This window comes from Drosophila suzukii, chromosome 3, assembly GCF_043229965.1.
Source record: "Drosophila suzukii chromosome 3, CBGP_Dsuzu_IsoJpt1.0, whole genome shotgun sequence".
NCBI lineage: Eukaryota > Metazoa > Arthropoda > Insecta > Diptera > Drosophilidae > Drosophila > Drosophila suzukii.
Window position 1 is genome coordinate 70,540,332 of NC_092082.1, and position 22,946 is coordinate 70,563,277.

The 22,946-nt window shown below is 43.6% G+C and overlaps 3 protein-coding genes across 7 annotated transcripts in view; 1 reads left to right on the forward strand and 2 right to left on the reverse strand.

Annotated features, from left to right (window-relative positions):
* Dhc1 (Dynein heavy chain 1) overlaps positions 1-22,946 on the reverse strand; it is a 44,588-nt gene that overhangs the window by 5,766 nt on the left and 15,876 nt on the right. For 3 of the 4 annotated variants that reach the window (XM_065865514.2, XM_065865513.2, XM_070996991.1), the window contains 13 exons: positions 20,020-22,697; positions 19,416-19,664; positions 17,120-18,857; positions 17,005-17,059; positions 16,712-16,809; positions 16,360-16,652; positions 15,784-16,276; positions 15,200-15,393; positions 14,981-15,133; positions 13,757-13,852; positions 13,638-13,694; positions 13,202-13,334; positions 12,471-13,133 (listed from right to left, as the gene is read on the reverse strand). In XM_065865514.2, the coding sequence (XP_065721586.2) occupies positions 12,880-13,133; positions 13,202-13,334; positions 13,638-13,694; positions 13,757-13,852; positions 14,981-15,133; positions 15,200-15,393; positions 15,784-16,276; positions 16,360-16,652; positions 16,712-16,809; positions 17,005-17,059; positions 17,120-18,857; positions 19,416-19,664; positions 20,020-22,697 (6,491 nt within the window). In that variant the 3' untranslated portion in view covers positions 12,471-12,879. Of the gene's footprint in view, positions 1-12,319; positions 12,446-12,470; positions 13,134-13,201; positions 13,335-13,637; positions 13,695-13,756; positions 13,853-14,980; positions 15,134-15,199; positions 15,394-15,783; positions 16,277-16,359; positions 16,653-16,711; positions 16,810-17,004; positions 17,060-17,119; positions 18,858-19,415; positions 19,665-20,019; positions 22,698-22,946 lie in introns of those variants that run through there. The other variant, XR_011604465.1, reaches the window with a different exon arrangement.
* Positions 879-12,172, forward strand: Dh44 (diuretic hormone 44). Of its 2 annotated transcripts, XM_065865515.2 has the most exons (5): positions 879-1,156; positions 3,850-4,033; positions 8,382-8,504; positions 10,246-11,016; positions 11,072-12,172. In XM_065865515.2, exons 2-4 carry the CDS (start codon positions 3,851-3,853, stop codon positions 11,014-11,016), a joined length of 1,077 nt encoding a protein of 358 aa, XP_065721587.2. In that variant the 5' UTR covers positions 879-1,156; position 3,850; the 3' UTR covers positions 11,072-12,172. The 2 variants fall into 2 exon arrangements, with proteins under 2 accessions (XP_065721587.2, XP_016930975.4); XM_017075486.4 differs by having other exon boundaries at positions 880-1,156; positions 10,246-12,172.
* On the reverse strand, positions 5,570-7,278 carry Fst (Frost). The gene has a single exon (XM_017075483.4). The coding sequence runs from the start codon at positions 7,242-7,244 to the stop codon at positions 5,832-5,834; it is 1,413 nt and encodes a 470-aa protein (XP_016930972.4). The 5' UTR covers positions 7,245-7,278; the 3' UTR covers positions 5,570-5,831.

Consider the following 22,946-nt stretch of genomic DNA (forward strand, 5'->3'; position numbering starts at 1 on the left):
AATAGCCATATAAGAATGTAAATGTAAGTAAGTTGTTATATTATATACATACAATTCAATAAAGCCCATCGTTCTTAAGTTTACTGAAGTTGTTCTAACATAGAACCATATGCTACGTTATCAATGTTGAGAAGTTATTTATAAAGTGACACCTATTACTGAGAATAAGTAATCGCAATCACTCGCAGTTCTTTCCATACTATTAGAGTTACATTGGCAATAAAAATGGATTTCTTCCAGAATAAGAACGAAAAACCCCTCCTGAGCAAGGGACCTCCTGGGTCGAACCCATCTCCAGGCTCGAAACCCCATGGTTAAAGTTTGATGGATTTATGGCGAGCAATTTTACGCCCGATTGCCGGCCAAGCGGAATGTCGGCCCACGTTAGCACCTCTTGACGTGACATTGAGTGCTCCTGGGATCCTCGTCAAACGGATGCTGGCGACTGGTTTTAAATCGAACAATTAATGTGCAAATAAAACTCATTAAATATTAATTGAGTTCGATAATTACAGCGATGCCGGTGTCACGCAACATGTTGCTGAAACACCTGAATGGCGGGTTCGGGTTAGGTCAACCCACCAATCCCCGCATCAATCCGTCAATTTCCTAATGCTTTAGTACACCTTGGTGATTTATTAGGGGGTTTGGTTTGATTTGGCCTGGTCTAACCCGCGCGGTCTGACCCGCCTCATCTGATTCGATTTCCATCATCCTGGCAACATGCCGTGCCCGCACGTTTTCATTCATAACTCGTCGCGTGGCTTGCCATATCCTTCGTCCTGGCAGCCTTCGTGTCCTTCGTACGACTCCTTTCGGTTCCGGCACTTCGTGTGGCCGCTTCGGGGTGCCTAATATAAAAACACGCCGTAATCGCTATGCTACGTGAGTCCTCCGCTCGTCGTCAGCCTGTTGCGTTCGAAAAAGCAGCAAGAGCTCCATCTCAAAAATCAGCAGCAACAGTTTCAGATTCAGATTTCGGTTCCGAATCCAGTAACCGTTTCGCGACGCGACGCGTGAATACATAAAATAAATTAGAAAAAGATAAACAGGCCACAAACAAGACGAACGAAACGAAATATCTCGATCGTCATAAATCAATCCGTCGAGTGTGTTTTTAGATCCAACGAAATTAGAGGCAATTACCACTGATAAGGTGATTTCTTTTATGTGACAATATTAAGAATAAACGGCGTCTTATGCTTTTGAGTGGGTGTTTATTTGACTTTCTCGCCAAACCATATCAGATTTCAAATTTCTGAGAAAAACTTTGGCAAGTTGTATCCCTTAGGTTGATTGATTGCTTAAAAAACGTTTAAGCTAATTAGTTTTGCTTTTTATGTGTGGAAAAGACATTGTTGCCGCCGGTTTCAGGTAACAATATCCGTAACTTAATGGACTGCAAACAAGCTTAAAGAAAGTTGTTATTTTTGGTTTTCCTGACAGCGTCGGCAATCACACCTTGTAATTTGCAGGGAATGATGGTTTCTTTTACCACGGGGGACCTACATTCCCGATTGATTGACCTTTTTGTAGAGATTTTTTATGGCCTAATCAAATCGGATTTACGGTTTTTAAAGCTGCGGAAAACCAGATAAACCAGACAACTTTTCTCCCTTGTGCTTTACACATACTCGTATTTGCATACAGCGTATGCAAATAAATATCTCAAGTTGGCATAGATAACAGGATTTCATTTCCTTGTGTTTAGGCCGGGACTTTTGAATTGCCGATACGATAAAACAAGAAGGGACTTGCTGGCAAGTAGCCCTGGGCAATCACGATTTCCGTCTCCGGTTCTGAGGATATGACAATGCCTGACAGCAGCACAATCCTCAGTGGGGCAGGGCAGTTTTATTGCCCTGAATTCTATATTACTTCCAGAAAATCAATATTTGTTCAACTTCAAATGTAGGAATTCCATTCATTAAGTCGTCTCTTCTGGGAAAACTTTGGAATCAGGACTCTGGTTAGGCTTCATCTTCACTTGTTCGCTAGACTTCGCGAGACCCCGAAACCCTAACTCTAATTCAATTGGATTGCAATTTCCGTTGCAACTTCGTCGGTGGCTGGGAACCTTTCACATTTCAACAGCATTTACGCGATCTATTAGGGGAAATCAATAGCCATCAATTGTCGTTGCCAAAGTGCCGCAGCCACCCACAAATTTCATCCTGATTCGGTTTTGGATTCGCATGCGGATTCGTAAATCCCTGTTCAGCAAATGGCATCTATATGACATGTGATTGCCGGCAGGACTAATTCGGCTGCCATTTCAGCACTTACTTACAGCTGATGTCTAATGCTCCTGCTGACAGGTGGGATTTGAGTTTGTCCCCCAGCCGAAAACAAAGGAGATGCCATTTGAATGGCAGAACTTTGAGTTCCTGCTAAAATTCTGGAAATTCATGCTTTCACTTTTGAAACAATGTACAAATTTCAGTCTCAAAGAGATTGTAATTCTGAAATGGCTTTATTACGCAAAAGCAATTTATGCTGAAGGCTAACTTTGCAGAATTATTAAATATTTACCACTGAGCTGTAAGATGGTTAAGGCTAATTTTGAGTAATAGCGAAATTCGAGCTATGGGTGTTAGAACTTTGAGTTATGCACACAAAGTTTCGCTACTAAAGCAATTGTTACTTAATTCTGTTAGTAACACAAAGTTAGTTTGGTTAGAGAAGTTTGGGTTTCGAGCACAATGGTTGCATTTTACATTGTGTCGGTGTGGTAAAACAAAAGTGAAACTTTAACCTATTTTATACAATTAAAATGCCCCAGTTCATGGAGGGCTTATAATGCAAAACATGAAATAACTATGAGAGAGCTAAAAAATTAGGAGCAGAAAACATTTTTTCATTCTATTTATTTAATTATCATGGTGCTAAAATCTTCCTCTAAATGGATTGCTTTTTTTTGCATATCCTAGCTCAAGGTATTTACATTTTCTTCTTAAGTTTGCAAAGGAAAGGATCGTGTTTTTAATCAAAATCAGTTAATATACACGTCTTATATTACAAATTAGAAAGCTAAAGGTGTCTAAATACCATTTTTCCCAAACGCTATAAAGTTCTTTCAACAACTTTAACAGAATATAAACTTCGGCCTGCAAAACTTAACTACCTTTCTCGTTTTTGAACTAAAGCTTGCCGTTGATGATTTGAACTTTGCAACAGGAAAATAATCTAGTTGTCGACGTCTTCAATTTAAAACATAATTTCCTTTCTGAACCTTGTGCAAATTTGAACTCAGCTCCCGCTGTGCACTGATTGAAGAGTCCAAAGGGACATGAGATTGATATGCATATTCGTATATATAGTACATACATAAAAAAAACTAGGTTCAGAAGTACCACATATTTACGTGACCCATAAATTATGAGAACACTTCTTGTTGTCAGAATATTTCGCATTTTTCACAGGTTAGCTGTCAGCATTTTATTTTCGCTCTTTTCCACAGGGATTTCTAACGGCAGAGGTCAAAGTTTGCCATGGGTATGAAAATTTTAAAAAATAATAGCCACAGATAAGCTTAATTTTTCATAAAAGTTAAAAGAGAAAAATAATAAAATGGTGTGGCCCTTAGGATACCCATCATATATTTCATATTTATAAATCTTGTGTGTGTACTGTACTTTTAACAAAAAATATAAACCAAATTAGTAGTTCAAAAGGGGCTTAATAGGGTGTTCTGTAAGCGATAGAAAAAATCCTATAACAATATTTACATTCTCGATTAATTTTGATAAATACCATATGCGTTTTTTGTAGCACTCAATTTGCATTACATGCAAATCTGTAAATTGTGCACTCACCCATGGAACTCTACCGTTTTTCTCCTTTTCGCAGAATGATGAAAGCCACAGCGTGGTTTTGTCCGGTGTTATTAACTTTACTGTGCGCCACAAGGCTCGTCTGCACGGCCCAAAGAGGAGGAGGAGCGGGATCGGGATTGGGATCGGGAGCGGAGGTCGTCGGAAGCGGCCGCACAAACGGATATCCTCTGGACTACCCCGATGCACGGAACACACAGGTGGGCATTCGCATCCACATCCACGTCTACATCCACATTCACGTCCACTTCCACATCCACATCCCCATCCACGTCCACTTCCACATCCACATCCACATCACAGTGCATTTCTTTCTGGCCGTCGCTCTTTGTGAGTGGCAGCAGTTTTTGCGTCACTCGGCTGAATGTTTCCCGAATGCATATTCAATTATTGGCTCTGCATTTTTCGAACAGCCGCACTCATAGCTCCTTTGACACCCGTCATTGGTTTCTGTTCATAAATTGACACATTGGTGGTTACAACATGAGACCTTTTCAAGAACAGAACAAAAGTGACCGCAATGTGTCTTTAAACAAACAGATTAACAATCATTTCATATAGCTATTATGCGGCAAATATCAATAATATGTTGAAGGTTGAGATAACCGAAATATGCTTGCCCCAAGGTAATGAAATAATCAAGTAGTAAATTAGTTTTCCTATTTCCTCGTAGTCAACAAAGTGGTAGACATAAATAGAAGATTACTAATGGTAGTGTTGTAATGGGTAGTTGCGCCTTTGCCTTGGGACTTTTATAGCTTTCCTATTTACTCATTGTCAACTAAGTGGTAAACATAAATATAAGATTATTAATGGTAATGTAATAATAGTTAATTGCACCTTTGCCTTGAGACTTTTATAGTAGTTGCCAATCTTGATTCTTCGTTTCAAGAAATCACATAACACTTCATATGTCAACTCCCCAAAATCGCTAATATATCAACTATAAGATTAAATCAGCATTCGGGTATAATCTAATCAAGGTACTTAAACAGTGTGAAATACCTCAATGTGAAACTGGTTCTGGTTCTATGGTCTTTAACACACACGAACTTGGCAACAAAATTGATTGGAATCCATGGTCTATTTTAAAACAAATGGAAATTATCTTCATACCTTTGGTCCAAGCGTCATTAGAAGAAAACAAAAAGAAGAAAAACATTATATTTGACTTTGACAACTCCTGTTGTCCACAATCAAAAGTTTCACCTCTGCTTTTTCAGAAGTTCGAATTTCGTGAAGTCGATTCCTTATTCTGCGCAATTTAAATGCGAGGCAAGTTCGTTTGAGCAACTGGAGATTTAAGCACGTTAATGCGACCCACGTAAACAATTTAATTTTATTTGCTGAAAGAAATGATTTTTTATGATTGGGCAGCATTGAAAAAACCAGCCTCGGGGCCACGCTTTAAGCCAATTACGAAATTTCCCATTTGTACCACCATGTATGACACATCATTAACCACAAAACATACATATATGTTATGTACAACAGTACATATGTTTCGATAAGGGTCGATTTGCCAACTAATCAGTCAAGTAGCGATATATTGATTGATGTTTGTACGTCAATCAATCAGTTTATCAACGGGACACAATGGTTAAACAACCAGAAAAGCAGCCAACTAACAATATTGTCATGGTCCCGAAATCGAAAGTTCAATTATATGATAAGCATTAAAAGCCTTTAGAGCCTTAAACTTTTGAGTACTGCAGTAAAAATGTACGTGTCAGGGCTTTGAGTTGTTTTCGGGGAGTTTTTATTATTCAGATTGTAAAAACTATAAATCTAAATGACGAATGCGTGACTTCATAACACGATGTTGCTTCATGAGGTTTCTATCCTAATCCTAAAAATGGTTTCACGTGGTTGTTTGCCAAACACGGTTAATAATTTAGCTATAACAGTTTAATATTTGCACCATAGTTCGTTTTCAAATTCTTTCAAACGACTTTTGAGAAAATGCATTAGCAACCTTTGGCATTACAAACTAACTTTCTAAGCCGCTGAAGAATCAGTCGTCGAGTCCTGGGGCTCTTCGGTTGCCTGAGTGGTGGATTCCTCGGAGTCGGTGGTGGATTCTTCCGGTTCCTGGGTGGTAGAGTCCTCGGGAACTTCAGGGGCAAGAGTAGTCACTTCAGAAGAACCACTGCCGTCTTCGGAGTCGGTGGTGGATTCTTCCGGCTCCTGTGTGGTGGAATCCTCTGGATCCTCAGGAGCCTGAGTGGTTTCATTAGAAGAACCGCTGCCGTCCTCGGAGTCGGTGGTGGATTCTTCGGGGTTCTGGGTGGTGGAATCCTCTGGGTCCTCAGGAACCTGAGTGGTTTCATTAGAAGAACCGCTGCCGTCTTCGGAGTCGGTTGTGGATTCTTCCGGTTCCTGGGTGGTGGAATCCTCTGGGTCCTCAGGAGCCTGAGTGGTTTCATTAGAAGAACCGCTGCCGTCCTCGGAGTCGGTTGTGGACTCTTCCGGTTCCTGGGTGGTAGAGTCCTCGGGAACTTCAGGGGCAAGAGTGGTCACTTGGGAAGAACCGCTGCCGTCTTCGGAGTCGGTGGTAGATTCTTCCGGTTCCTGGGAGGTGGAATCTTCTGGATCCTCAGGAGCCTGAGTGGTTTCATCAGAGGAACCGCTGCCGTCTTCGGTGGTGGTTTCGTCAGGTTCCTGGGTGGTAGAGTCCTCGGGAACTTCAGGAGCCTGAGTGGTTTCTGCAGAAGAGCCGCTACCGTCTTCGGAGTCAGTGGTGACTTCCTCTGGAGCCTGGGTGGTGGATTCTTCCGGAACTTCAGGACCCAAAGTAGTCTCTTCCGTAGAACCGCTTCCTTCCTCAGAGCCGGTGGTGATTTCCTCTGGTGCCTGGGTGGTAGAATCTTCTGGAACTTCGGTCACAGCAGTTGTGGATGCAACATCATCTTCGGGCAGATCCGTAGTTGGGGGTGGTGGAGGTGGTGGTGGATGATGTCCTCCATGACCGTGATCATGACCATTACCATGACCATTACCATGACCATTACCATGACCATTACCATGACCATTACCATGACCATGACCATGACCATTACCATGACCATTACCATGACCATTACCATGACCATGATTGTTTCCGTGTCCATGGTCATGGTTATTTTCGTTCGATTGTCCATGGCCATGGTTATTTCCGTTCCACTGTCCGTGACCATTTCCGCCATTCCACTGACCCTGAGCATGTCCATTTCCATGGTCATTCCACTGATTCTGACCATTCCACTGATTCTGACCATTCCACTTTTGCTCTTGCACATTCTGGCTATCATCGGATCCCCAGCCAAACGTCTTGGCCCAACTGCCTCCCAAATTTCCGAACCATCCGCCGTTCGGCCGGCCAACTGCCACTGCAACCAAGGCAGTGAATAGGACTAAAGTTAGAACCTTCATTTTGCAAATGTTTCGAATATACTAACTGGGTCCACCGGCGGCTATAGCTTTTATAGAAGTCTGATAACCACCTCATTACCTTCCAGACATTGCGACCACTACCATACATGCGAACATTCTTATCTAATCGCTAACATGTCTGATAGTCAGACCTACAATAATCGTAATTATCATATTTATCTGAACATGAATTCGGGAATTGCTTGTTTACCATTGGCTTTGAACTTAGACATGTAAATAGCTACTTCTTAGAATAAACACAAAACAAATTTTTTAAAATTTTCCCAAGAAACAACCATAAACACTGTCTAGATTAGGTAGAAATTTCGCTTGGTATCTTTATAATCTAGGCAAATCCAAAATCGTTTTATAATGACTATACATGAGGAAAAGAAATGGTACTATGCTTTGTCATGAGGTTTTATAAAATCACAGTATCAGGTGCTTTCTAGCTGATAGAATAGCAATTGAATTTAATTAGTTTTTAGCTATGATTCATGAATTCGCTTGAAAATTTCTTTCTTATCAGTGAAGAGCTGCTATCGCGAAATTTCCGATTGATCATCATGGAAAAAACGTATAACAACACCGATAAAGTTCCTAGATTGTTTGAAGTGATAATTTCCCCCATGTGGGTAAAACAAAAGGTGATATAATGTTTCTGATAGCGACCGGCCCTTAAGATAACCCACCATCGATGCCAATAATCTGGCGAAATATTTTAATTTACCATCAAAACAAAAAAATTAATTTAACCATGAGGAAAAAACAAATGGTTACATAATGTTTCTGATAGCGAACGGCCCTTAAGATTACGCACCTTCGATGCCAATAACCTGGCGAAATATTTGAATTTACCATCAAAACAAAAAATAAATTCGACCTTGTGGGAAAAACAAAGGTTTTATAATGTTGCTGATAACGACCAGCCCTTGAGACTATGCACCATCGATGCCAATAATCAGGCGAAATATTTTAATTTACCATCAAAACAGAAAAATAAACTTAGAACGCAGAACTGTATATAAAACTGACTTAAAACTTTTTGCATTACCTCGTCAGGGTTTTATTATGCCAAGTTTGCAGTAAATGTAAATGTGTGTACTATACATGTCTGTATATTTCTCCCCCATCTAGGATGACTTTCTGCTGGCCAAGAGAAACAAACCATCGCTGTCCATTGTCAATCCCCTGGATGTTCTGCGTCAGCGCCTTCTGCTGGAAATCGCACGGAGGCAAATGAAGGAGAACTCCCGCCAGGTGAGTTTGTGTTTCGTAATAAACGCGCCACAGTGACCACTTTGCAAGGTATTTTTAATAAGCTGAAAAGTAAGAAAAGAAAAACTTTGCCCCTAAGACAAACGGAAAACAATTCCCGCTAAAATGCTGTCTTAAGTGGAAAGAGTAATTCGGTGCAAAAGTATAATTGAAAATGTAGCGGCTAATCAAAACTAGAATGCCTAATGAAAAATACTTTTCGAAACCCATAAAAAAAGCGCAGCTGCAGAAAGTTTTTTAATTCATCGTAAGATGAGAGAAGGCAGCGCGAGTCCAATAAATATTCCAGGGACCAGAATAGAGGACTCCACGGGCCCACATACTTGCACCAGGAATGTAAACAACATCCTGGCGAACCCGAAAACAGGGCTTAAGCACTTCGGATGGCCCTGACACCCAGTATCCTGACATATACATACATGCAACCATAAGGCCCAGCGCCAAAACAAAGCCAACGCTGCGTATGTGTAACACAAATATTTTGGCTCGGTAACAAAGCGAGTTTATTTGGTTACCAAACGTTGCGTTTCGACCCCAAGGCACACACAAAGACAAAAACAAAAAAAAAAGGATGGAAAAAAATCAAACGTTTTAATGCGAGGAATTCAAACGATTTGCCTTGATAACCTCACCTTTCGTCCCACGAATTTGTGTTAAAGAGGGTCATGGATGAACATGGATGTGCCTATCTACCTATTCACACACGCCAGATAACATTATTGATTTGTCAAAGGGGTTTTAATCCATGCATCCCAAAAGCAATTTGAATCGGTGAAAGACGAGCTAAACAGGTATAATATTCTATGCATACACCTGGGACTTAAAGTCTCCAGCAATGGAACTGGCAAATAAAAGGGAAATAGAATATATATATTGAGTTTAAAATCGAATATCATTTCAAGTAATTTAAAATTGCAAATAAAGAGCTAACTCAGTCTTTTATATTCTGAACAGACATTCGACAGTTTAATTTGAACGCCAAATGTATGGAATCGACATATTTATTCACAGCTTGAAGGAAATAGATCACATTTGGGTTCGACTCCATTTTCAACAGATGCCAACCGTTTTTCAAATAGCAAAAAATGAAAATGTCACTTGAATTTGAGAGCAGGACATTAAACAGACTCTTTAAAAGTCCTGCAAAGTGGTTGGCAAACAGAAGGAAATTTAAATAAATATTGAGGCACTAAAGGAATGCAGTTTTCAAGGTGTTAAACTGCAAGATTGCATTTACCTAGACTTAATAGGATTAGGAATATCTCAAAGATACATTTTCATAAAAGCTCTGTTGCACATGAAGCAACAATTAATCACCTTGCTGTTAAATATTAAAATGACTTCGAAACAAACACCTGTGACTCGAAATATTCTGCAAAGTGGTTAGCAAATTTAAAGGAAACTGTGGCTTTAAAAGAATGATTTTAAGTTTGGTATCCAACGGATGCAAAGTGTTCAATTGTAAATGTGATATGTCCTCATGCTCAATTAATGAAATATCGCAATGACATTTGATTTGCGAACCAAATTGAAACGTTAACTACATTGCCAATGTGGTCATCCATCATGCATGTCAATCTAGTTTAGCTTTTCCCTTCAGAAGGCGGGTACATTTCCCTAGAGAAATGGGGAATGGGGGGTTGCTCCGACTTCCCCCTGCAATTTGTCAACCATTTTACAGCATTTTATGGGAACCCAACTGCTTTTCTCGTTTCTCAACCAGGTTGAACTGAACCGCGCCATCCTAAAGAACGTCGGCAAACGATTCCTGCTGCGAGGAGCAGGTTCTCCAAAGGTGAGCAGGCGGTACCGCCAGCAGTGGCCAGTGGAGCGGGAACTGGAGCGGGATGGAGCTGGTCCCGAGGAACTGCAGCTGGACCGGCAACAGCTGCTGCCCTGGAAGCATTTCCCCAGCCAACTGTGGAGCTACGGATGGGCCCAGTCCCCATCGTACTCTCCATCGTCACAGTTTGCGGATGCCCTGCAATCAGCCTCCACTCGACCACAATCCCAGGAACAGGCACAGGCACTCCCGGGTCAGAAGGCAGCCGTGCTCAGCTATGCGAAGAAATCTCTGGACGTGGCCGGAATGGGTCTAACCAGCCATCGGGTCAACGGAAATGAAGCCAACGAAACAAATCATGAACAAGGCAATGGGAACGGGAATGGGATTGGGTATGGCAATGGAAATGGGTATGGTATTGAAACTGAAAATGACGATAGCAATGGGGCCAGTAAAAACCCGGCGAGATATGTGGATGACGATGAGGAGAACTACAATGACGTGGGACCGGAGGGAGTGGGTTTGGGCGTGGGTGTGGGACTGGGATTGGGTCTGGAGCGGTTCGAAGTGTTCGAGGACAAGCCCAACTGGGGAAACGAGGAGCTGGTGACCCCTGGTGGTGGCGGAGTTCGAGGTGTGGCCAATGCAAATGACCGAATGCCCTGGTCCTATCCCTACCGCTTTCACAAAAGTCAGCATAATGTTAATTAAGTAAGTGAGGATTGAGATGCAAGTATATAGATAAACGATAAACATACTGATACAGATACAGATACTGATACAGATATATGTAATACCGATACGGATACGGATACGGATAGGGGCACCCAACTTCGTAGTGCTAGACGGTTATTAATGCAAATCGACGGTTCCTAATGGCTGGCTACAAGGCAGGCATGTTGTGTGTGCACATACTCCTTGATGACAAAGACAAACTTACTCCCACGTTGCTAGATGTATTCGCATTTGAACTCTATTTTATCGAAAATAACCAACGGTGTATGTAACGATTTATGCTACCTCTCTCACAGATACTGTTGAAAATAAATCCCCCGAATTAATGTCAAACATACTTTACTAGATCGAAATCGAAAACACCTTTTTGCTAATACACCAAAGCTATAGCGAAGAAAACTCTAAACGTAAATGCATGCGTAATTGATAGTGATCTATGTGTAATTTTAATAATTATTTTTTAACGATTAACGTTAATTAATCAATCGCATGCAATATTGACCTGTCGAATGGGATTTAAAGTGTTTTTATTAATGATGTTTACTAACTACATACTTACTACTAAAAAATGAATTGTGGTTTATATTCTCCGCGGGCGGAAATCGGTTTTTATGTTTGCTCTGCTTAAACTTGTGTAAAAAATGCTCAAATAGAATAGACATACCCACTATTTACACGCTCTGTTTTCGTTGAAGCTGCATTTGGTCACTATTACATTTGCGTTGTTGAAGGGTTCAAGTTTTAAGATATTAAGAGACACACATGGTTCCAAATCATACGAATTACGAATAACGAATAACGATTTTAAAGTAGATCAAAATCAGCCCTATTACCCAAGCAAGTACTTCGATACATGAATACGCCACGTGTTGTGTAAATTAACAAGGAATTTACCCAGCAAATTAACCATTTAAAAGTTACGTTCTGTACATTAATAAATTTAATACAAATTAATTTCCCTATGTGTATGTAAATAAAAATCCTTTTTCAGAAAAGCTAAACTAATGAAATTCCAAAAAAAAGAAATCAAACGAATTATATATTATACAAAATTATATGTATGTACGGATATACTTATTAAAAAAAGGAAAAAATAAAATCATGAGGCATTGACATGACATTCAATTACAAAGCATTTCGTTTAATTAACTTTCTGAGGACTCAGTTCATCAGGTAATCATAATTCTGGGGGAATTATTTTCGCGTTTAAATTGGCAAGGAAGGAGGGGTAGAGGATATAAGACAAAGGTTTTTGAACTCACCTTAAATCAATACTTACGGCAATTGTGTTTTCATGGCTTGTTGTATTTTTCCTATACAAGTCTGCAACAGGCCGAGTGACGCGTTTCCTTTTCCTTTACAGGGTACCAGATGATGTATAAGTTGGTCAACTAATTCGCCATACCTTTATAATAAAATTCCAAAACAACAAGCTTTTACTACATATGTCTTGCCTTTAATAAACACTGCGATTTTGCTACTCACATGCTTAACTCTCTAAGGATTCGGTGCGCTTTTTCTGTTCTGTTTTTATATTTTTTTGGGAACCCCGCCTAGCAGGATTGACCAAAATGGATAAGAGCTAATAATTGTGCTGGTTGCTCCCGAGTGCAAACAATTTGCCCTGGCCTCACCCGAGGGCTTAATTAATAACGTTGTATTTGCGCCGGATTACACGAAACTTTAACGTCCACCCAACGAAAAAAGATAATTATCACAGGGCCATTAGGAGCCCCACTCACGTACAGCCGTTGACATGATGGCAAACAATGGCCATCGGAACGGGGATGGGGATGGGAATAGGGATGAGGTTGGGGATCCGGGATCAGGGGTTCGGGTTCACTTGATGTCACAGAGCAGGGCCACGCCGCGTAGTGTCCAATGCTTGGGATTGAATTCGGTCTCGAAATCAATCGAACCCACGTACTTCAAGTCGGTGCGCTGGGGCTTGCGGTAGATGGGGCACTCATACAACTTGGGATCCTTGCCGGCCGTCGTGTTTATCGCGTATATATAGATGACGGGCATCTGTTCGTAGAGCACCTTCATCTTGGACTCAATCAGCTTGCCGCTGCGGCGATCCAGGGAAGCGCCTGGAAAACACGGAGTAAAATTTCACTCGGTTCACCTCGGTAAGTAAGATATAGCTATGGGTACTCACCCTCCAGGAACAATCCGTGCACATAGACCCCCTCCGTGGGATACTCGGTGATGTCCTCCCTGTTGTAGCGCGTTATTTGATTCTGCAGCACCACCGAGTCCAGGGCCCAACCTTTGTGAGCTCGCGTCACCTCCTAACACGTGGGTATTTTCAAGTATTACCGCAGATACAAGTAGATATGCAAAGAAAAGGAGGAACAAGAAGCACAGCCGTGTGAATAACCTTTGAGGTAGGGAATCAGATATGTCAATCAGCACGGGGGAAAATGTGCGATTTAATGGCAATCGCTTGGGCATAAAGGAAGTACTCCATGACAAAGGACCCATTTTCACAGAACATCGATTTCTGGTTGAGGCCAAGTGCGTTTGGTATTCATATCCCGTTTGCTTATTAAGCAACTGTGCAAAAATAAATGCTTTCTATTATTATTACTCACCTGTCGCATGGCTGTGAGAAAGCCTTGGGGATTAAAGAAGCCGGTCATCCAGAAAACCTAGTTGGGGGTTAATAAGATATAGTTTTTGGTTGGTTATAAATTATGCCTCTTTGACTGACCTTGGGTCGATCTGTTGATATCCAAGTTCGGAATTGTCCATTACGCTCTAGCAACTCAGTATACCAAAAGCCCAGAGTAGTTGATTCCCAGGATATCTGCAAGAAAATTTCAATGTACCCATAATAGGCCATGTATCTTTGAGGGCAAGAGTATGAAAGTTTATTGTTGTAATTAAACAAAATATAGATATTCAATTTTGGAAATCCCTGCAACGACTCATTTATCCAATGCAATATTCATTTTGCGACAATAGGTCTCCATTTCCTCAAAAGAAGTCATGAGTGCGACTTTTTTTTCAATAATGGGCAGATGAAGACCAGAATCGGTGGGACAAAAGAATTGACTTAGTTTGAGGCCCCTAGCTATAGTAAACTCAGCTGTATCGAAGAGTTTACGCTTCTGCTCGAAGGCCGACTTTCCCATGTGCGCGGGTTCTTCGGAAGATGTGGAAAAACTGTGCTCATCGGCTACGGACTCTATTTGATAATCGACCTTGTTATGGATGGTGTGCAACCTTTCCATCAGGGTATGGGCGCTCAGGCCTTTCTGGGACTTCGGAATCGGAGTGTCTGTCCGAGTCGCCTTCAAAAAACCATATGTGCGAGTCATGAGATCTTGATGAGATTTGTTGTCTACATTAAAATTGGCATCTTTCTTATAGATGAACTTGTATTCCGACATTGTGTCACGGATGGTGATAGTTTAATGTATCTTTGTTTATTGTTTAGTTGATGCTATGATGAGATATATGTACTTAAAAGGTGTTCGAATTATGTTGTAATGTTGAAGGTATTCTCCAGGAAATCTCAAAAGCCATATAACAAAATTTATACTGTTTTTTCAATATGCAAATTAAGAACAATTTTTTTTACTATTTTTTTTTGTAGTATAGAAATGAAGTACAATTTTAGTACATTTTAAAAAAAGGAAACCTTTGTTTAATGATTTTTCCATTATTTTCCGCAGGTAACTGAATACGATTAACAAGCTTTGGGGCGTCAAACGTTTTCACGCATAATTTACGAGTACTGAAACATAAAAGCCCAGCGTAAAAAAGATATTATTCCCCTGATAGAAATCAAACGAAAATGCTAAAATTTCCATATTTGCCAGCAATTTAGACTGGCCTTTAAAAAAGCGTTTAAAGAGGATTCAAGTTAAGAGCCACAGTTATGGTAACTACTTTTTGGCTACCTAAAATGGAGAAAATACCGTATACCAACCTTCATCCAGGTCTCCGGAATCCTGGCATCGTACATGGCATCGAGTGACTCTTTAAGAGCGGGGCTCATCACAATGGTGCCATCAATCGCCAGCTTGAGGTCGCAGAGGCAGGTGTGGACGCGTTTAATGACCCTTTGCATCCTATCGATTTCCTGCCTGCAATTAAGCACCACCCCCATGATTACAGGGAATCATCATTGAGGGATGGCCAGGGATACTTGCCTGAGGAAAATGTTCATGGGCAGAAGGATACCCATCCGCGTCAGGTTCTCCCGCACCTCGTAGGCGTTGTATTGGGCGGGCAGTTTGCGGAGCATGTCATCCGCCAGTTGGTAGACGATGCTCTCCCTCGTCTCCCCGCCTCCGCCGCCTCCCTCCTTGGGCTGCACACTCAGGATGGTATCGAGGATGCCTGGAGGATGCCGAATCAGAAATAAACAATCAAGGATTTTTAGGGCCATCGAATATGCTAATGCGCTAATGCCTGAATGCCCCGAGTGGGTTGCCGGCTGGCAAGGAGCTAGAGCTCCTAAATGGAGCACGGTTTACTCGGTTTATTGATTTCACACACATTTCAGGTGGGAATCGGAAGCACGCCCCTGTCCACATTGATTATGCAACAGGGCTTTACATTAAATTAAACGCATTGATAATTTATGACCCAATATGGGTGTCCATCAACGGCATTAAACTAAATATAAAGGGATTCTGATTCTGGTTGGGAAGGACGTTTCGGTTTCGGTTTCATTTTCAGTGGTCGCATTAAATTCGGATTTTTTGGGAATCACATTCCGCCACTCACCTTTGGCCGAGTTTATTTGGTACGTGATGTCGGCATTGGAATGCAGGCCAAATACCTCGGGGGTGTCGTAGGCCGGCAAACTGTTGATATAATCGATGAAGCCTTGAAGACTCTTCGTGCCCGGCACCTTGTAGCCCTTATAGAACTCGAAGGAGTTCGAGAGCAGTGGCTCGCAGAACCACACCGAGGTGAAGGTGGTCAGGAGTCGTTTGTCAAAGTCATCGGTTACCCTGCCGCCGTACTGAACCTCGCCAATCATATAGACCAGGGTCTGCCAGGAGACCCCCTTCTTGGGGTCCATTTCGTCGAGGTGGTTCTGGATGAACTGAACGCTGGCGGCGAAGTCGGCCTGGTTAAACTCGTAGGGTATATTCCAGCCCAGTGGGCCGAACTTGCGCCGCTCCTGAACGATGGTGTGCAGAAAGGCCACCGTGTAGAGGAGCGGGGGCCATTGAGAGGCGGATGTGTAGTCAAGGAAGTCCTGGGTGAACGACTGGTGGCACAGGAAAAAAGATTGAAAATTAAATATTAAGCAAGTCCCCCTTTCCCCCCGACTGAACCGAATTATTTGCCCACCTGGTAGCTACGCTTTAGACTGGCACGTATCCCCTGTGGTGGTTCATTAGTGAATTTGAGAGCCATCTGCAGCAATCCGATGGGGAACTCATTGTGCGGCTCCGTCGTTACCCACATGCGGAAGGAGTCGTCTATGTGCTCGCTCTCCACCAGCATATCGATAATCTCGGTGCAAAAGGGTAGCGAGAGGTGCACGTTCTGGAGGAGAACCCATCCACCGATGGCCATCGATTCGATTATCATCTTGCGCGCATGGTACTCCTGCCCCTGACCCATCGACACGCATTTGAGAACTGTGGGTTATAAATGCGGTAAGTGGTAGTGATAGGATGGCTCTGATTCCGCCTCTTACCTATGCTCTTCTGCTTGGCCAGAGCTCCGATCTGTGTGGTCGGGTCTGACCCTATGGAGAGAAGGCACACAAAAGGCGTGCGTGGTTCCGATTCAAGCCTGTACGTAATTTCACATCATTAATCACCTTGCTCTTATAATCTTTAAGTTTTTATTAAGGTATATTACTTAATAAGGGTTAAATATTTTAATGATACCTTAAAAGAATGTAAGATGTTAATAAGATAAGATAACTGACTGTATGTATTTTAACAATAAAAACAATCTATAAATATAAATATACAGATATCTTACCACATTTCCTCCAGATCAAGAATTTGCATTTCACTGTACTCGGGACCCAAAGATTCTTAAAAAGCAGTATTTAATATTAATGAATATTAAATTTAAGGAACAAAATCTATCCCACCTTCTATATATTTCTTAGCCTGTGAAATGGTACGGTCGGGACACCATGACCGGATAAGCAGCAGCTTCCGGAAACCATCCAAGATGGCATTGTATCCGCAGGGGATTTCCTCATTCTCCGGCTTCTCGCATTCGTACCAGCAACGCCAGTCCCGCTCGTTGAGCTCTATGACCTGAAGGACCGTGGAAAAGGTCTCCAGCTTGCTGATCTCCACCAGATTCAGCCAGGTGATGTCCAGGATCCAGCGGAAGGGTTTCGGGGTCACGGCATTCAAATCCAACGAGGCACCGCCTTTGATGAAGGTCAGGAACTCCTCGTGGCTGATGTTTCCATTATGGTAATCAATCTTGATGGCCAGCATCAAGGTAAACAATTGTTTGTGCCTCTCGTATAGACTGCGATTGGTGAACTTGTACACTTCGTAGGTTAAATATCGCAATATAATATTAATTCGCTCTTCGGTGACACTAGACTTTGTGGACTTGGTGATGGAATGGTTAAAGATGACCAGAAATTGTTTCAGCGAATTCTGGTACATGGCATTCACATTGCTCATTTCCACAATGAGGAAATAGAGAATCGATCCTCGTTTGGCCACTGCCCGAAACTCTTCTCGTGCCTTCATAATCTTACGCTCCGTGACCTCGGAGATCTTCAGTTTCTGGTTGACCTCCTCCGCAGTGGTTTTGGTGACCCTCAGCACTTCAATCAGGGCTTCATCGTCTACCAAGGATCCTTGGGATGAACTCAGTCGAAGTAGGAGATTCGCTTCTAGTTCCTTCATATTCCGCTGGTTCTGCATCACGGTTTCGAAGAGTGCCACCCTCTCCGCCTCTAGATCGGACTTCTCCATGAGGATGACGCGACCCAGGAGCTGGTCTTCCAGCCCCCGCATGGTCACTGTGAAATCGATGATCGAGGTCTTGGCACTGACCTCCGGACTGAAGGCCGGATTGGGCAGCTTGGTGGTGATGTAGAGCATAAAGCCCGGCATCACATCGCACTCCTTGTCGCCCACCAGCACCTTCTCTATGCTGCCCGACTTGATGAAGTTCTTCTCAAGCACATTGTCAATCACAGGATCCAGGTCGATGCCCACATCCTCGATTAGGAGGGGTCTTCCCAGAGACAAGGAGTCCTCCAGATGGGTGCGGAAGTACTTGTGATTCAAGGAGGTGATTTGCAGCTCGTTGCGATCCTCCTTGCACTTGATCCAGATCTTTCCCTGCGTCTGCGGATCCACCAGCAATGGATAACTACTTGACTTGGTGGCTATTAAGGCATTTTGCACCGACAACTCATCGTTGGGCAATCCCTGTAAAGTCCATTCCGACACCGTCGATGAGTCCACCAGCATGTTGATTATATTCAGTCCGGTAGTAAAAGGTATATTCTTCTGTTTGAGTATGCCCATCCAGGTCTTGATGAGATTGGCTCGGAATTCCTGGTTGTAGGGCCCGCAATAGGATAGAAATCCGGTGGCCAAGAGAACATCGCCCACCAGTTTGCCCAGCTGTATTTTGAACTCCTTGCTCTGGTTGGTCCATCGGTGCTTCTCATCCGACAATCCGTTGATCAAAGCCGTGGCTGCCGTCATCTTCCGCAGGCAAACATTAGCCGCATCCGTCAATCTCTGCTTCTCGCCCACGGCCTTATCGTACTGATCCTTCACAGCCTGGAGAGCTTCCTCGCGCTCCCGCAGCTGCTCCTCCGCACCCGCCAAGTCGTCCATGGCAAGCTATGGTTTAGGATCAGTACATGTAAATAAAATGTTTTTAATTAGGAATTCATTTTTATAGAGAACGCCGACTAAAGCAGACAACCTTTTGGTTGCTATAAGATATTGCTTTAACTTCAAAGAACACCTTACATTATTTACCAAAAGTAATATTGACTAATTTTATTTTTTTTGTTAAACGAAGAGCAATTTATCGAAGAACCCTTTTTTTAGAACCAGCTTGAGCCCTAAACTTTATTTTCAGCCAATTTATGGCAAACATCTCTTTAATGTTTAAACTGTTCTTTAGTTACAGAAACATGATTGACGAGGAGCAACTAGTCGAAGCAGCTTGGACTTAATAAAACCCAAAATAAAAGTGCAAGTTGTAATACGTTGCAGTTTATATACTCTAGGAGATATACGGAAATTTATAAGTTAATATACTGATGATGTACATTAATAATTTTAATAAACTCTTTTTTTAGGTTTTTCCTATTGTTCTTTTTAGTGCAAAAATGCTGTATTATGAATTCTTGTAAATATATTTTAATAGATGAATTTTACAGCGACAATTACCTTAAGACGGGCTTCTTGCATGGTGAGATTTGCCTTCAGAGGCAACACCTCCTTGTTGACGCTGTGAAAGAAGGACATGGCTTTGGTCCAGGACAACAGCCCGGCGACGTCTCCGCACACACGACGTGCCATGTCCATGTTGTAGTCCTCCATGCGGAAGTACGGCTGCAGCAGATCGATCATCTCGTCGTTGATGGTATCCTTGGGATAGTTTTGTAGCTGGAGCAGGAAGGTGGCACTGGCCATCATCTGGTGATGGAGTGAGAGGAAAACAAGTTAAACTAATATAGCCGAGTGAACCGACTATGATTTACCACTATAGAAAGTAAATATCTAGCTAAAAACAGATTCATTAAATAAAATAACAAGTTCATAGCATACTTATGAGGGCTATCTGCATAAAAAGCAATGTAAAACACGCAAATAAGTTTCGTTAAAATATAACAACAATTGTATAGCTTATGAGGGCTATCATATTTGCAAACATCTTTCAATTTTAAATTTACTGTCATTTTTGGAATTAAAAATAAGGCGAAGCATGGGTTAATATTGTGCATATAAGCCCAGTGTATTGTAGGATCATATAGTTTATCCCCGAACCCACCTTCAAGGACTCCTGCCATGAGGGCTTCGGGCAGGGTGTTCCCGCGTCGGGGATACAGGGGTGCAGCTTGCGCTTGAACAGGATCAGGACGCAGTCCATGATCCGCATGATGAGGTGCGGCGGACGGCCCAACTTGCGCACGGTGGCTATGTGGGCCGGCTTGATCGTATTGAGGGCGTTCTCAGCCTCCTCGAGGGCCGGCTTGGCTGCCTCGAGCTTCTCCTCGGCCAGCGCCTTCTCGTGGGCGATGCAGGCCACCAGGGCCTCGGCCTTGTCCTTCACGATGAGCACCTGGTTCTTGACGATCTCCGCTTGCATCGCGCGCTCCGTCACCTCCACTAGCACTGATTCCGCATTCTTGGAGGCTTCGACCAGCTCCTCCTCCATGACCACTAGATCCTTCTTGAGGATCTCTACCGAGGCGGAGGCCTCTTTCAGTTTCTCCAAGCCCGTATCCATCTTCTCCACACCGTCGCGCAGCTCTTGCTGCTTCATTTGATAGATGTTCTTGTAGCCGGCAATGAAGTTCAGATAAGATTTGGGTGTCACGTGCGTTGCGCGGCGGAAACGCTGGAAGTACTCCTGCGACGTTTCCGCGACGATGTCCTGAATGGAGCCGAGGGCATTGACCAGCTCCTCCTTAACGGCCGGCGTACACTCGATTTCGAAGTGGCTCAGAAAGTGTCGGGCAACCGATACCAATGCGTCCTTGGGCCACGGATGCAGCCAGTCAATGGTGCAGCCGGAGACCAAGGCGGGGAATCGCTGGACACGTGACCGGAACGTCTCGCCCACCGGCGAGAAGCAGAAGGCCACGTGAAGATTGGTGCAGGTGCGCGCCAAAAAGAAGTCCATCACACTTTCCGGGGTCGCTGTTTTGCGTTGATTCTCGCGTTTCATGACCGGCGTCAGCTCCTGCACGATTTCGGCCTGCTCATCGCGCGAGAATAAATTTGATATAACGCCGCTCGAGAGTATATTATTGAGATACTCGAGGAAACCTTCCTCCTTGATATCCATGTCGGTGAAGAGAAAGGTTGTGCCCTTGCCCTGAACGCCGCAGGTGCGGTAGAGCAGCTTTAGATCCTCCAGAAAATTGGCCACGTTGTACGAACGCGTCAACGCAATTTGGAATGTCTTGTAGCCGGCTATGAACGATGCCAATTTCGTTAGCGACTGTTTTCCAGAACCTCCGACCCCGACAAGCATAACGGATCCCCTCGGATGCCGAATGATGCGGGAGATCTTCACCAGATGCAGCATTGCATCCGGGAAGAAAACCAAATCCATTCCCGACCCTCGCACCATTTCGTTAAACTGGGCGAGGAACATGACGAGACGCTCGCGGAGCACTTCATGTGAGTGGACCGGCTCGTAGACCTTTGGTAGCTCCATATCGGTGTCCTCACCCTCCTCACCCGTCGGCTCGGGGGCGTCGCGCATAAAGTCAACGAACACCGGATTGGGCAGGATCATCTGGGAGTGGGCGTCGCCCAGCTCCTCGCGCACAAGACATGCCAGCTCTGAGCCGAACCACTCCTTGTCCTGGAAGGTGGTGAAGCGATCGGCAAATACACGGGTGCACTCGTGCTTCCACAATGCCATCAGGACACTTTCGGAAGTGATCACCGTGGATAAGGTGCCAACCATGCCCTGCCAGATGCGCGATAGATCACGCAGACTAAACACGTAGTGGAACTTGGCCGGAGTGGGCAGTAGCTTCTCGCGCGTGCGCTGCCACAGATGGCGGGTGACGACGATCAGCTTCTTGACCAGGCTGCGGATCTCGGGCACGAACCCCCGCTTGGCATTGTAGTGACCCTCACCGATAACGCGGAAGATCTTATCGATGGAGTCGTTGTCCGGTATGTTACAGTTGAATACGCAGAATTGGCGCTTCAGACGCGACGGTATATCATTGCGTCCGCCACCGGGCAGACCCATGGCCGCCACATACTGCACATCCACGATGGTTGTGAAGTCACCGGGCTTTTCCAGACTATAGAAGCCCTTCATATCCATCGATTGGCGCACAATTTCGTTGGTTATTTGATCGCCCCACTCATTGATCTCGGGCAAATTGATGTCGTCGATGAAGACAATCAATTTCCGGCCACCGGGTGGCCCGAAGGTGACACCAACGCGCTTCTCCACATAGCTCTCAATGGTGCGCTGAAATTGATACGGACTGGTCGCCGATGAGAAGTTAAAGGACCGACCCATGTACGTCTCAACGTTCATCTTCTTCATAAAGTTCTTCATTATGACGGTCTTGCCCGTGCCCTGTTCGCCAATCACCATCACGGCGCGCTCCTGATTGGCTATGGTGCCAATCAGGTAGTCGATGCGCACATTATCCACGATGGGCACCAGAATGCTCAGATAGTCCGGTGTGGAAAGCTCCGGATACATATAGGGGGTGACGAGCGTCTTCCACGACTGCCACACGCCCGCTGGAGAAACGAAGAAGTCAAAGATTGTGTTCTCGTGGGCACTACCCTTGGGGTAGTCCAGCTGCGGGAAGGATTCCTTCACGAAGAGGTTCATTCTGACGCGGTCGCTAGTGGAGAGGTAACCGCCCAGGCCCCAGGCGAGCGCGAAGATGTACAAGCGGTGCAAGTGTTCTGGGGTGCAGGTGTCCTCCTTCTCCTCGATCGAAGTCTCCGGAGGGAGGTCCTCTGTGGGGTCAAATGTAATGGGGTTAAGGGTTTTTCATTGGGTTGTACCAAGTCACATTCAGGAGTGTCACAGAAGTCTCTTCTAGTTCGGAAAATAAAAAGGATCTTTTAAATCGTATTATAAAATGTAAGGCTTTAAAAAACCTAATCATTAAAAAAAGTAGAGCTGTTCGAAATGAACTCTATTATAAAAAACCACTATAAATCATGAATGGAAAGAAAGTTAATATATTTTAAAAGGTAAATTTG

What these genes read in the sequence shown, in the direction of transcription:
- Dh44 (XM_065865515.2), top strand. Translation starts at nt 3,851, where the DNA reads ATGATGAAAGCCACAGCGTGGTTTTGTCCGGTGTTATTAACTTTACTG. An exon ending in CCGATGCACGGAACACACAG is followed by an intron (nt 4,034 to 8,381) that starts GTGGGCATTCGC and finishes TCCCCCATCTAG; the next exon opens with GATGACTTTCTGCTGGCCAA. An exon ending in TGAAGGAGAACTCCCGCCAG is followed by an intron (nt 8,505 to 10,245) that starts GTGAGTTTGTGT and finishes TTTCTCAACCAG; the next exon opens with GTTGAACTGAACCGCGCCAT.
- Fst (XM_017075483.4), bottom strand. Translation starts at nt 7,244, where the DNA reads ATGAAGGTTCTAACTTTAGTCCTATTCACTGCCTTGGTTGCAGTGGCA.